The sequence below is a fragment of the Squalius cephalus genome (assembly GCF_949319135.1).
Source record: "Squalius cephalus genome assembly, chromosome: 5".
In the NCBI taxonomy this organism is placed as follows: Eukaryota; Metazoa; Chordata; class Actinopteri; order Cypriniformes; family Leuciscidae; genus Squalius; species Squalius cephalus.
In genome coordinates this window covers 32,123,791-32,138,603 of record NC_137126.1, presented here as the reverse complement: position 1 = coordinate 32,138,603, position 14,813 = coordinate 32,123,791, and the positions used below count along the sequence as shown (strand labels likewise).

At 37.4% G+C, this 14,813-nt stretch overlaps 1 protein-coding gene across 1 annotated transcript in view; it reads left to right on the top strand.

The window, feature by feature from the left end:
- LOC307158928 (multiple epidermal growth factor-like domains protein 9) overlaps nucleotides 1-14,813 on the top strand; it is a 98,337-nt gene that overhangs the window by 74,591 nt on the left and 8,933 nt on the right. Inside the window, exon 4 of the mRNA XM_079871940.1 lies at nucleotides 3,875-4,024. Coding sequence (XP_079728066.1) covers nucleotides 3,875-4,024 — 150 coding nt within the window. The remainder of the gene's footprint in view (nucleotides 1-3,874; nucleotides 4,025-14,813) is intronic.

The window sequence follows — 14,813 nt, the reverse complement described above, 5'->3', positions numbered from 1 at the left end:
ACCATGATTGAGTGTTTCAGCTGGGCCATCCCAGGATGAATCTACGAATACTTCTTCATGGCCTCATTATAAATCTTGCAGGATACGCAAAAGACATCAAATATGTTTAGTAACAGAAAATATTTAATTGGATAGGTAAAACAATACAAAAATGGATATTAAAAGATTGCAGCAACCTTCTGAATTTTTGTTACTGTTTATAATCTCTGAAGATTAGTTGACCCACTGTTGTGTGTAGGATAAGAGGGAAACATTACCTGAGAGAAAATACAAAATAAATACATAGCCAGTGTTTAATTTTACACATATATTAGTTACACGTGCGTGTGGTGCGTGTGGTGCGTGCATGCGTGCGTGCGTGCGTGCGTCCGTGCGTGCGTGCGTGCGTGTGTGGGAGGGGATCATTTATGAAAAGTTAAGATAAGACCAGGGCTGTTTGACACACTTTTCACATAAAATATTTCTCAAGGGAGATATTTTGAATGTATGATTGTTTATTTATATAGTTTATAATTATTTATATATAAATACTCTTTGCTAGTTTTTGACTAACAATAACTATTGATCAGTTCCATTGTAATTGTCAAGTCACCTTTATTTATATAGCGCTTTTTACAATACAGATTGCATCAAAGCAGCTTCACAGTGATAGCATGAAAATAATACAACAAAGTTTGTTTCTAGAAGAAAATTGCGTCATCGTCCACCTTAAGTAAGGCAGATCAATCATTTTGTTGAATATTAAATGTCCCCAACCAAGCAAGCAAAAAGCCAAGGCAACAGTGGCAAGGAACCAAAACTCCATCAGGTGACAGAATGGAGAAAAAACCTTGAGAGAACCCAGGCTCAGTCAGGGCCAGTTCTCCTCTGGCTAACGAGCGAACAGTGTACGATTATGATTCAGGCAGCATTACAGGTCAGAAGTCAGATTGGATCAGAACATTCAGAATATTTATCCAGTTCCATCTGGTTGGAAGTCGGAGTAATCATGCCAGTATGGAGACGAGTTTGTTGAGGATCAGTGCCGATGGCTGTCATGTCGATGAGGCCTTCACAGGGCTGATGAGGCTGGCACTTCAGGGAAAAAATGTGCCCTATTGCCCAGGAAAATATGCACGTTGTAACACACTGTGACTTTTTTGGGTATTAATCTCTATTTGTAGAGATACTGCTAGAGAAACCACTTCTCCCCCCTACACCAGTTAAGGACCAGGTTTTATTTTCTGTGAAATAATATGGAAAGAAGAATGACGTTGGGGGAGAGAGGATGACTTCAAATTATAAACCATACATAAATATGCTCTCTAATGGCTCTGTCAAAATTGATAAAGCTAGCTATATTTGAGTTCAATAATATTAAGACTATTTTGAGGCTGTTTTGTGAAAATTCCCTGGCTCACCCCCTCCCTCCATCTGAGAACACAGCAAGCACCTTAATGTCGGTCATCAACATATGAAAGGTCTTCACACCTGCAGCCATCAGTGTTTCAGCTGTGTATTTTCATGAAACTTCATATTTCTGGTATTTCTGGAAATGTACTGTTCTGTGTAATTTGGCTCAGGATTTTTCCACATACATCCAGCAAACCTGAAACTACACTGCAGTTTACCATGGCCAGATATTACCAGATTCTACCCTTTTCATGCATTGAATAACTATGAGGGAGTTTAAAGAATCGCTCAAAAAGACTAAAAGTATTGTTTGAATTACATTCTCAGTCCTTCAGAGCAATTACTAATTAATATCTGACTCACTTACCGACTAAATGTTTATATGATGTTTTACTGATACACATTCATCGCACATATTTTGTTGTTTAATATAATTATGCTTGATTTACAGTTGTGGTCAAAAGTTTACATACACCTTGAAGAATCTGCATAAAAAATGCATGTTATTTTTTTATTAAGTACTGTTCTGAATAAGATATTTCACGTTTACATATAGTCCACAAGACTAAATAATAGTTTACTTTATAAAAATGACCCCGTTCAAAAGTTAACATACGCTTGATTTTTAATACTGTCATTACCTGGATAATCCACGACTGTTTTTTGTTTTGTTGTGATAGTTGTTCATGAGTCCCTTGTTTACTGCTGGAAAGGGTTCAGATATGCAAAAGATGCTGGAAAACCACCAATTTTGCGGGACCTACAGGATTTTTTTTGAAGAACAGTGGGCAGTTTAACTGTTCGGGACAAACAAGAGACAACAAAGGGAACCATCGCATTGTTTTCTCTTATGTGCTATATGTAAACATCTGTTATGTACAATATCTTATGCAGGACAGTATTAAATAGCAATAGCAAACATATGCATATGATCATTCTTATTTTGTTCAAATAATTAGCATTTTGCAGATTCTGCATGTAAACTTTTGACCACAACTGTAAATACTTGTTTTGTCTACTGCCTTATAGTCATGTAAATACATCATCATTGATTGCTCTCCTGATTCACTGATCTTGCGACCCTCTGACCCCTGTGTCAGTCTCCTGTTATTAGATGAGAGAAGAGTTAGAGCTGGACCAGGGGGAGTGTTTGCATAAGGCTTCATTTGTGGACACACATTCGTCTTCAACACAGGGAAAAGCGTTTGAGCACTAATGATCCTCCTCATGCTTTACTTTTTTTAGCCCTGGAGACAAGCCCAGTGGAAAAACAAACTTACACACGCATAGTCGAGTGGGTCTGACAGCAGCCCATCTTTTCAAACACGCATACACAGCCTCTTTGATCTTTGTGCTTTTGGCCATGAGATGGATCTCTCTAGGGTTCACTTTGTCTTACACTCAAAGAATGTTTCTGCTTTCATCCCTGAAGACTTTTCATGCTCTTGCTTTGTCAATTGATGGACAGACTCTTAAAGTCAGCAATTGATTCATGTTATTGTAATTTTATCCCATGTTGTATCCTATGTTTTTTAAGGCAGTTTTGATAGGCAGCTCCTGTAATACTCTAAGATTAATTCAAGTAAATTTTGTATAAAAACTATACCCGAATTTAACGACATTTTTTAATGCAACATTTATTTATCACTCAGTTCTGCTATTTTTATTGTATTTATGTTTGTACTCTTTATAAGCGGTACTTGCTGAAGTCCAGCCAGAAGCTTGTACAATGCTTTTAACAAAACAAAGCAGAAAAATGCCTTGGGGTGGGGAAAAAAAATCCATAAGATGTTTAGCCGAAGAGGAAGAACAACCTTGGGGAAAACCGTGTGTGTGTGTGTGTGTGTGTGTGTGTGTGTGTGTGTGTGTGTGTGTGTGTGTGTGTGTGTGTGTGTGTGTGTGTGTGTGTGTGTGTGTGTGTGTGTGTGTGTGTGTGTGTGTGTGTGTGTGTGTGTGTGTGTGTGTGTGTGTGTGTGTGTGTGTGTGTGTGTGTGTGTGTGTGTGTGTGTGTGTGTGGTACTTCCTGAATTATGCAATAACTTGTTGAAGTGTTCTGTTTTCACTTGGATTTCAACATTTCAAATCAGTATAATAAAAGTAGTTCAAATCACTCAACCTAAAGAGTTCACTTGAATGTTATTGGCAGTTTGGCACACACAAAAAGATCTTACTCAAATTGTAATACATTTATTTGTTTTCACAACCCCCTGTTAACATTTTGTCGTTAGATTTGCACTAGCTCTGGCAGGGTCCAAGTTCCTTCCTTGTTTTCATGCACGCTCCCTAGAAATACATTTGCTCAATCTCTCCATTTCTTTTTTTCCCTTTGCATCCGTCTTCTAACTTCAGGTTTGTTTTGTCTACCTTGTTTAGCGTCGTTGAACTCTGTTCCCCTCTCGTCCACCTCACTGGAACAAAGTCCTGTCAGTTACAGCTGTGGTTCTGTTTACTCAACCCTCTGTCCCTCCCCCTGTTCTCTCAGGCATCTGTGTGAACTGCCAAGGCAACACCGAAGGACCCAGTTGCGAGAACTGCAAGTATAATTTCTACAGAAGGCCCAGGTTTCCCGTCACAGATCCCTGCATCCCCTGCCCCTGCTCCAGCGTCACCTCCACAGGCAGCTGTAAGCTGGGTGAGTCCTCCTCACACACACGTCATGCTAGCGTAGCTCACATTAGCGTAGCCTGCTAACTTTATTATTGAGCTCTTATTGGCCACAGCTGTAGGAAATTCTGAGGAGATCTCCACGTCTGGGAAATGTGGAGTACCCCCTTTCATCTGTTTTGGATTATGTGTCTTGCATCATTCTGGCCAACCGCCTGCTGCCTGAATTTTCGGGTGGGTGGACTGAGACTTTTAAGAGAAGATAGATTTATTTTAAGTGAAAGTGAAACTGGAAACTTTTTTCTCACTTCTCTGGGCCTCCACTCTGAACAAAACCCTCACAGGATATGTTTATGAAATATACTGTAAAGGTGAGAAAGTATAGGTATAAGGTGTTTCTTGTGTCTTATTCAGACGGTGTTTTGGTGAGTCCCACAATGCTCCATCTCTGTAGGCTGATTTTATTCGGCATATGTTTGTGATGAATTGCGTGATATTGTTTTGCTGATCTGTGGATGGGTTTCTATGTTTGCTGACAGCAGCAATGTTCTTGTAGCCATGCAAGCTGATGTAAGGTAGGATACCACATAGACCAGCAAAAGGGCAGGTGTGTGTTCAGTGTTCCCAGATATTACAGTAAGGTACATCACAAATGTAACCACACAGTGCAGCTGCTGTTTTGAGTAACAGAGGAATAACCTCTGTGTATTTGTATTTGAAATTTAGGAAATTATGGTGTACAGATTCATATTTTCATAAATACCAGTGATCTTATTCCATGAAGTACAGCTGTGTAAACACTTTTGTCTTAGTTCTTGTTGTGTAATTAGTATTGCAACCATATTTGCATTGTTCCACTCTTTCATAGTTTCTGAGTATTGTACTTTTACAGACACATACATTTTTCTTCTTGATAGAGGCTTTCTTACGTTATGCACTAAAAAATGCATATGTGTTTTATAACTGTCAGTTGCCAGTTATATTTATTCAAATGAGGCACATGAGTACAACTCAAGGCACATCCATATAATAGAAGCTATATTATGCTCTTACATGTGATTGAAGAGCAAGCTAACATACCTGCCCAGAGCTAGTTCTCTCTCTCTCTCTCTCTCTCTCTCTCTCTCTCTCTCTCTCTCTCTCTCTCTCTCTCTCTCTCTCTCTCTCTCTCTCTCTCTCTCTCTCTCTCTCTCTCTCTCTCTCTCTCTCTCTCTCTCCGGGTTTTTCCGCTATTGATTTGGAGGAGCAACTGATGGACAGCATTTTGAGATTATACATAGTCTGCCAAAACTTTTCTAATGGATAATTAGGGTGGATTACATCCTGATTCAAAAAGTATGACTTCCTGTCATAGTATTTAATAAGAAATGTGTGTGTAGAAGAAAGAAGGGAGTGCTCTTCATCATGCCTGCATCCAAAAAGCCGCCCACACTTAAATGGAACTACAGGTTTTGAGGATTAGTGATTATGGTAATGGAATGCTAATAACCAGCACAGTCAGGACAGCAGCTGAATGGCTGACAGACCTTATTTTCTTCTGCCTGATGAGAGGGGAGCACACCCGTGTTAAATGAATTCCCCATTTACCCATCAAGGCCACACTTTTATTAACAAAGCTCCCTGCAGAGCTGAATGTATTTCTGCCGGCCTCTAGATTACACTGCAGACCCACTGGACATCTCTATTGAGATTAATGGGGAAACTGTGTTTTACTGGGACCTAAACAATGGAAATATACCATAATTTCAAAGCACCAACAGAAGGATGGAAGTGATTAATTCACACGTGTGCTGCTGTAAAGGTCACTCCACACAAGAGCAGAGCACATGGCTTAGATCATTAGTTTACATCCTGCACTGCACCATGGGCGGCATTATCTCTGCCGCTGTGATTGAAGATGGTTCAAGGTTTAGAATCAAGAAATACTGATGTAGCTCTAGGCAGAGTCCTGCACGCAGGCGGGTACCCGCAGGTACCTGACGGGTGAACTGCTAATATTTGATGTAACGGGTGGAATAATATTTACTTGGTCATTTGCGGTGCGGGTCGGGAATCAATAGGCATGGGCGGGCTGCGGTTCCAATAGCCAAGCAGAGTTTCAGGACAGACAACCTCATTTAAATGGAGCGTGAATCTGCTAAAATATTCTCAATATTATACAACAGTAAAGACTCATATTTGGCTATATGTTCTTTTAATTTATAGACTTTTAAGTGTCTGTATTAAGGATGCATTCGAAAACCGAAAATGCTTTTTAAAAATTATTTATTTATTATTTTAAATTAGCTTATTTTTGTATAAGTGTATTAATATTTAAAATGTAAAAAAAATTATGAAATTCAATCATTTTAATGATACTGAATTAAAAAAAAATACAAGTTACAAATAGAGTAATAAAAAAATTAACTGTAGTGTATTCAGGTACAGACATGTAACAATTAGGCCGAAATGTAAAATAACACTAGTGTTGACTGTATAAATTAAATATAAATCTTTGTTAAAGCTGTGTTTTGTTGTTTGATTAAAGGGGTGGTTGATTATGATTTCACTTTTCTAACTTTAGTTAGTGTGTAATGTTGCTGTTTGAGCATAAACAACATCTGCAAAGTTACAACGCTCAAAGTTCAAAGCAAAGGAGGATATTTGCTTTTAAAGAAATTGTTTTTTAAGGACTACAACAAACGGCTGGTAGGGACTACACGACATTCCTCCCGGGTTAGTGACATCACTAATGCTAAAATTGACATAAACCCCGCCCCCAGGAACGCAGTCCATGTTGAGAAGAGGAAGAGTTGTTGTTGTAGAGCACATTTGTGAGTCTGCTCAAGCTGTCGCGTCTGTCTTTTCACATGCAATACAGTACGTAACACAAATGCAATAGCATGTCACTCTGCATCTTACAACAGTTCCCACACGAGCGATTTATAGATTATCATGACAGAATATGCTAATCAATGACTTGAAGATAGTTAACTCCACATCAGCAACATAAATCCATCAACTAACCATTCAGAAACGTCATGTTGCATTCTACATTTTGTCACTTCTTCTTGAGTCTCTCCATGATTGTCCGACTCCAGTTTAAACATAAAAGGCAGAACAGTTTCTGACATTTTAGTACTTGTCTGTGTGAGGTAATCAGGAGCTGCTAACACACACAAGCTCTTGAAGCTCCCCTCTGTGTCGGGAGCAGCAGTTCATTTGCGTTTTTACTGACCCTCAAAAAGGGACAACTTTTAACATGCTGTACAAAATTATCTGTGGGGTATTTTTTTACTTATTTTTATGATTCACACTTTTTATTTTCTCTTTCGGATTGACAAAACAGTACATTTATTATCTGTGGGGTATTTTGAGCTAAAACTTCACATACACACTCTGGGGACAACAGAGACTCATTTAACATATTTTAAAAAAGGGGCATTGTACCACCCCTTTAACATGAATGACAGCCAGTATTTGTAGGTTGCTGTTACTTTAAGACTGAATGCACGGATCCAATAGAATGATACATATCCGATTCCTTTCTCAATTCTTTACATTCACTTAAGACATGTGTTTACGAGAAAACTTGGCGATACTAGTATATTGACATAATTTTGTGTGTATGTGTCTGTTCAAGTGCACGAAGATGCAAAAGTGGAATCAATTGTTAGTACCAAACTAGGTGGGTTGCAGGTATAATAAGCAGTTGTTGCACCCATTTGCACATTTCCTGCCCTACTGTAGCTATGTTTTTAAATAAGAAACTCCTACTGTATGTAACCGCTGAGTGCCAATGCCATAAACCAAATAAAGGATTAACCTTTTAACCTGAGTCTTGGTGATCCTTTTACAGCTCTTTAAAGATTTAAGTGTTGTGGATCAATGCCAGTATGGTTACTTATCAAGTGCCCTTAGCATAAATGTCATTATTAACACTACATATTTTAGCTCTGAGGTGGTGTAATATCACAGTTTCAAATATCTAATTTAAAGTGACACATGAAACCAAACAACCCAATATTCAGTATTAGTGAGAGAGAGGAAACAGCAGACAGCTCATAACACAACTCCTGTTTGATTTATGTAGTTAAGTTTTAGTCACCGTCCGGCTGGTGCTCAGGGACTCTTTTTCTCTCTTCCTCTCATTGTGTCCATGGTCATCTACAGTCTGGATGCATCCCTCAGCACTCACAGCCAGAAGCTCTTAGCTTAGATCTCATCACAGCTAATACTGATGTTGAGTGTTTATGTAAATATATTAGTTTTTTCATTCCCATGGTGTCGCATTGTATTAAAAGTACTGTGTTTCTTGTTTAAGGCAGTCCACAATAGAAAATTCAGCTAACAAAATATAAAGTACAGTGCTTAGACAGAATTTACATCATCTTCAGAAAGAGAAGAAATTAAAAATGTTTTCTCTGTGCATTATATTTGCACAACTGTTTGTTGTCTTTGTATCATTTTTAATACAAAATGTATATACTATTATACACTGCCTTTTAAAAATTTGGGGTCAGTAAGATTAAAATAATTAATTAATTAATTAACTTTTATTCAGCGAGGATGCATTCAATTAAAAGTGACAGTTTACGTTGTTACAAAACATTTATTTTTCAAATAATAATAATAATCCTGGGGGAAAAATGTAGCAATGTTTCCACATAAATTTTTTTTTTCAACTGTGATAATAATAAATGTTTCTTAAACACTACATCATCTTATTTAAATTATTTCTGAAGGAATTTTTGAGTTTTTACTGTATTTAACTAATCAAATAAATGCAGACTTGATGAGCATAAAATACTTCTTTCTGTATTAAAAAACTTACAGACCCCAAACTGTAGTGGGTAGTGTATATTGGTTAAAATCATACATTCAATACATTTTTTGTTTATGTAATGTAAGCTTTATTTGTAATGTAAGTGTAGCACATGTGAATAAGACATATAGGTTAAGTCACATAATAAAAAAGAAAACACAGTTTGTGTTGGAAAACCTACCCGTTTACCAGTTTTTCTGATTCATATTGTCATTCCTTGCATGGATGGTATGAATCACCAATTGATTTGACAAACTTATAAATAAGTGTGCACGGTTTTTTTTAAAGGTGCACCTATAGGTTATTGTTGTACTGGCTGTACAATAACATTTGTGCTTTGTCATACCGGTTTATTGCTTATCCATTTGTTAATACCTCTGTTATCACATTATCTTTATTTCTGATTGTTCCCCTTGTTTTGTTTACAGATTTTTCTTCTACACTTACTATTTCAAAACATTGATCATTTTCTTTGCTCTAGCCTTTATTCATACTATTTTTAGGCTCTGTGGATTTTTAAGCTCTTACTGCTTTAGACTTCGTCAGTGTCTACTCTTTTTAATTCTTTGCTCTCCTTCTATTCTTGTGTAAGCGATGAAGTAGGCTATGACTTTATTCACAATATAACATGGCCTTGTGTGCCTTAATGTTTATACAATGTCTACTATGTAAAAAAGAAATATATTAAAGGCCTACTGAAGTGCCTTGAAACGTGCAGAGTTATTCAGTGTGTTGACAATTTCCACTGAAACAGGAAGACAGAACGGGACATATCAAGCAGCTCCTCCCCTTTTTTAAAATAGCCAATAGCGTTATGTTTATATCACAGCTCGGCCAGAGCCGTTGAGCTCAAGAAAGCCACATTTGGACAGCCACAATCTAATAGATTCCTCCTTTAGATTTAATATGAAACTGTTATTTAAGCAAAACAGTGAGCACAATCATGCTGAGGATGTGTAATTTGAAAAGTGTAATTTATGTTGGTGCATGGTACCAGTGTTATCTCATCTACTTGTCAGTGCTGTTTCTAATGCAAAGTCTGTTTCTCCTCCTAATCTCCTCAAAAACGCTTTAAAATACAGCATTCTGTGTAGTATTCAAATGGGTCCAAAACGTTTTGTGGTCTGTGCCGACTCGTAAATGATCCGCTCTATGCTATCTGGTCTCTGGAGTTGAGCAGACTGTGTGCGGCTGCTGTGGTTCGCGTGACACTAAAGCGAAACCAGACTTAATTCACCCCAATGGAAAGCATATTTACAATGTCTGAACTGAATCGTTCCCTGTCCCCTATATAGTGCACTATGTGCTATTCACCATAGAAAATAGTTCTTATGTGAACAAGTGACTGATTTCAGCGTCTATTTATAGTGTAGGGGGCGGGACGCTTCAGATTCTAGAGAGCATTTGATTGGACAGAAAATCTGACGAGAAGCTGAAGTGTAGAGTGATGTCATCAAAATCATTGATCCATATATTAGCGGTAGTGAGAGACTAAGTTTTGAACGCTTTTATCTATATGCAAATTTTGTCATTGTCTTTGAGCACACTGGCATATACAGTAGTTTAAGGCTAACATATTCATAATTTGTTCCATAAAAAATGTATTTCATGGGGACTTTAAGGACACATTATATTATGTAGTTCATGATGTAAAATGTGGATAATAGTTGGCATCAGTGGGTGCAGTGATATCAGTAGATACGTGTTATACAGCAGCTATTGTGCATTGTAGTACCACTGGAATGTTGTATTGACCCTTTCTGCAGTATCCGAAATATCTGTTTTATCTTTTTATCTGTTTTACAAGAGTATTAGCGAGAGTGTATGAGTAAGCGTTTTCATTACGGTTAGGATCTCTGCATCAGGAAAAGAAAGTGCTTTTGAAGTTGCTTTTCTGAAATCAGTCCTTTTAGAGCAAACACTCTGAAGTCAGCTATTTCATCTCTGTAAATGACTCGATTTGCTTTGCTTCAATAATTCTTTGTTTGTGCTTACAGCACTGTCTGAATTAACAAATGTATGCTGTCTCAGTGACTTACTGATCAATTGTCCTGAACGGCAAACAAGTCATTATTAGTACCTCCTATTGTTACCATGAAATAGCCTTGACACTTTCTGTTGTACGTTGTTAAATCAAAACCCATGATGTCTCCAAAAACACACACACGATTTGTTGAGACGCAAGTAAAGCTCTCACATCTTCCATTATAAATTCATGTAGTCGTGTAGTGATTATTGTTTGATGAACTAGGTGGATGAGTTTTTAAAATATGAAATTATTAAACTCTTTTGACAGCTCAGGGATCTTGCAAGTCTTCATCTTTCAATACTGTACATATTTAACCATATTGTGCCCCTTAGTTTCATTAGGTCGTTCTCATTAGGTTTCTTCTACAGAAGGTCTCATGAATATGTAAATGCCATTGTCGATGTCTGTTCCAAACCAGCTGTCAGTCATTATTTGTAAGGTTTCATGGAAAACAAGGAACTTATATGATCTGTCTGGAGTTTGGAGGGGCTTTATAAGGTTGTTGCAGCAGAACATTAAATGAAAAATTATTCTAGCAATTATTTATGTATGTCAGTTAAAAAGAAACACACATCTATTCATGGCTCTCAAACATATTCTTGAATATCTCAAAAATAGAAGCTTTTAATGTTCTATATATTTTGTTGAATGTACTGTATGTAGGTAGGTAGTTTGTGTTTTTTAATTAATACTTTTATTCAGCAAAGACACATTCAATTGATCAAAATGATAGTAATGACTTTTATATTGTTAAAAAAGATTTATATTTTATATCTTTCTATTCATCCAGGAATCCTGAAAAAAAATAATTATGGTTTCCACAAAAATATTAAGCAGCACAACTGTTTTCAACATTGATAATAATAATAAGAAATGTTTTTTGAGCAGTAAATCAGCATATTAGACTGATTTCTGAAGGATCGTGTTACCCTGAAGACTAGAGTAATGATGCTGAAAATTCAGCTTTGATCACAGAAATAAATTACATTTAAAAATATATTCAAAAAGACACCAGTTTTAAATTGTAATAATAATTCACAATATTACTGTTTTATGTTACTGTATTTTTGATCAAATAAATGAAGCCTTGGTGAGCATAAGAAACTTCAAAAACAGAAGGAAAAAAATCCTACTGACTGTGTGTGTGTGCGTGTGTGTGCGTGTGTGTGTGTGTGTGTGTGTGTGTGTGTGATGTTTCACAGCTACTGTAAACATCTCACTTATTTTAAGGCAGAAATGAAAAGATGTACAGTCGCGGCAGAGTTTTAGTGGCATTTGCATGTTTAGATATTAATTCAATCATTCCCAACTGAAATTTCCTCAACAAATTGTTCTGTCTTTTTTCTTTACAAGTGGCACATATTTTCTCTGCTCTCCTTGCTAATGCTAGATTTCCTTAGTGAAAATGCATGTTTGATTTGCATATTCTGGCTGAATTTGCATTGGAAATGACCTAGCACTGGTTGGCTTGTTATCTGCCACGCAGTGTCAGTTGCTATAATCTTGATGAAGTCGCCAGCTTTGTTCCACCAGAGCTTCAGCTTTGATTCAGCCGTCTGTGAAAAAGTCTGTTATTTGTCACTGCTGTTTTCTTTCTGGCCGCCCCTTATGATAGACAGATGATGAGAGAGTGAAACATACACATACACAGTGAGCTGTTAAAATAAGCAGATATTTAAAACGTGAAAATATAGGACAAGAAGTCTTCATATATAATATAGAGAGCAGAAGAGTAATTTCACTCTATTCACTTAATCCGTGTAATTATTGTTTACTGTACAATTAAATGTTTTTCTAAAACCATTATGTATATTATTACTCTGTCTTTACTCTTAACTATTTCTTCATTATGTGTTTTATTTGTGTGTGTTTTTTTTATTCTCACTTTGGAAGTGTGAAAGTGTCAGGAAGTGTGAAAACTGTTGAAACGATTATAGCCGTGAGCATGTCCATACCTGTTTGAGATGGTGCGTCAAACGTTGCGTGCGTCTCGTGACGCTGAAAAAACTACTAGGTAAAAGTCACCACCACAGTAAAGAAGCTGCTGCTGGTGATGTAATTATGAGATGGTTAAACATTGTCTAGCCTCATTTTAGACATTATCATCACGAGTCTCATCAACATGAGGAAATTTTTGTATGCTGTATCATGTTGGGACGTATGCTGTGCTGAGCAGTTTTGAAGTTTTTGTCAAGTTTTTGCTGGTGCCGAAAGAAGGGAAAAACAGCTTTTTGGAATAAATACATAAAGGTGAGACCAAACAAAAGGAGCCTGTGTGTGTGTGTATACATTGATTTCAGTCTGGTCAGTTTCTTTTCTCTTTGTTCTTTCATTCTCTTGTGTGAATGTTTTTAATTCTGTACTGGGATAATAGTTTTAAGTTGAGAGAGCTCAGAGGAGCTTAAGCTCTTTGTCCCTACGGGGCTGTTTTACTGTCGTGATGATGTATATCTAATTGGGCTGTTTTCTGCCTCAGTCTCTCTCCGTCCTTTGTGTCATTATCTTACCATGATGGTTATTGCCCTCATGCTTGAGAAATGTGGAAAATTGGTCGTTCTAGTGTAGTAGTCCCTGGGTGTGCATCACTGCCTGGAGGTTTGGGTTTTATATTCTGCTGTCGACTGTATGCAAGTGCTGAGTCTGGGCAAATGATGATAGGATTTAGGCTCATAGTGCTCCCTGATTCACTGCCCTTCTCCATATGTAATGTAAAAACTGCCTCTCTGCTAGATATATTTGATTCACAGCAGGTACTGCATACAGTCTGTCTTATTGCTTCTAGCTCGCTCTTTATGTATGGCTCAACATGGTTTTTGCTTTAAAGCGACACTGTAACTTTTCAACCTTCATAATATATTTCCAAGATCCTTGTGATGGTACATCAACTTACAATAGGTTGAATGACACGTCTGCCATAGCCTGATGGGGTCTGTATCGCTTTTACTGGCACTATGTAACTTCGGGGTTCGGGTAGTAACCAGAGCACAAAAAGAACTACAAAATTCGACTGCTTTACGGCATACGTCACTTCCCCCACCACTTCGTCAAATTTGGACGTGAGAGGCCAACCAGCGTTTGTTTTCGGCTTTCGTGCGTATGTTTTTGTCCTAGGGGCTGTTTACACCTGGCCACTTCATGCGTTTTCTCAGATCGGATAGCTATCCGATCGTGAAAAGACCAGGTTTAAATGCCCTCCGAAACGCATTTGAGACGGATTTGAATCCGATCCCTCAAACCACTTCAGGAGGTCTGAGACGCATTCCAGACGAAACTGGACAAGTGTAAATGCATCTGGTTGTTGAGACCACATGTAAATTGTACTCCTCCCAAAAATGCAAAAAAAAAAAAAAATTTAAAACGTGTGAGAGCGTGTTATAGCATATATGTTATATCCAGATATGATGACGCTACTGGAACACGCATCACCGCAGATGAGCATCTATTCATAAGCCAACGTGCAAACTATCGCAAATCAAAGTGAAAGTAAGTCACAGACGCTTAACACACAATCTTCATCATTAAAAGTAAAGAAACAAAATGATCTTACCAGGGCTGTTACTGCTCTCTCTTATTGCGGTCTTTGATTTTGAAATTTTAGCTGATGATCTATAAAATGCAGCTCATATCTGTTGCTTTCGGTGACGTGCACTCCATTAAATCTGCATATAGCGCGAGAATTGAAGATCGGATTTAAATCCGTTTCGCAAAAATACATTTATGTGACCTGGTGTAAATGGAATCGTTTTGATAAATCAGATAGCATATGCCTCACGAACTAGTTTGGCAGCTGAACTCAGGTGTTGTGAGGTGTATTTATCACGTAGTCCTGAGGGATATCAGACGACGCTGTTGACGTTGATTCCTGCGATTATCATGAGAACAGTTTTCAATATCTCACATAATCAGGACATAAATAAGCCTAACGTAGAGGTTGTTAATAGTGTAAACGAGCACAATTTGCAAACTATTATGATAAATTGCAAT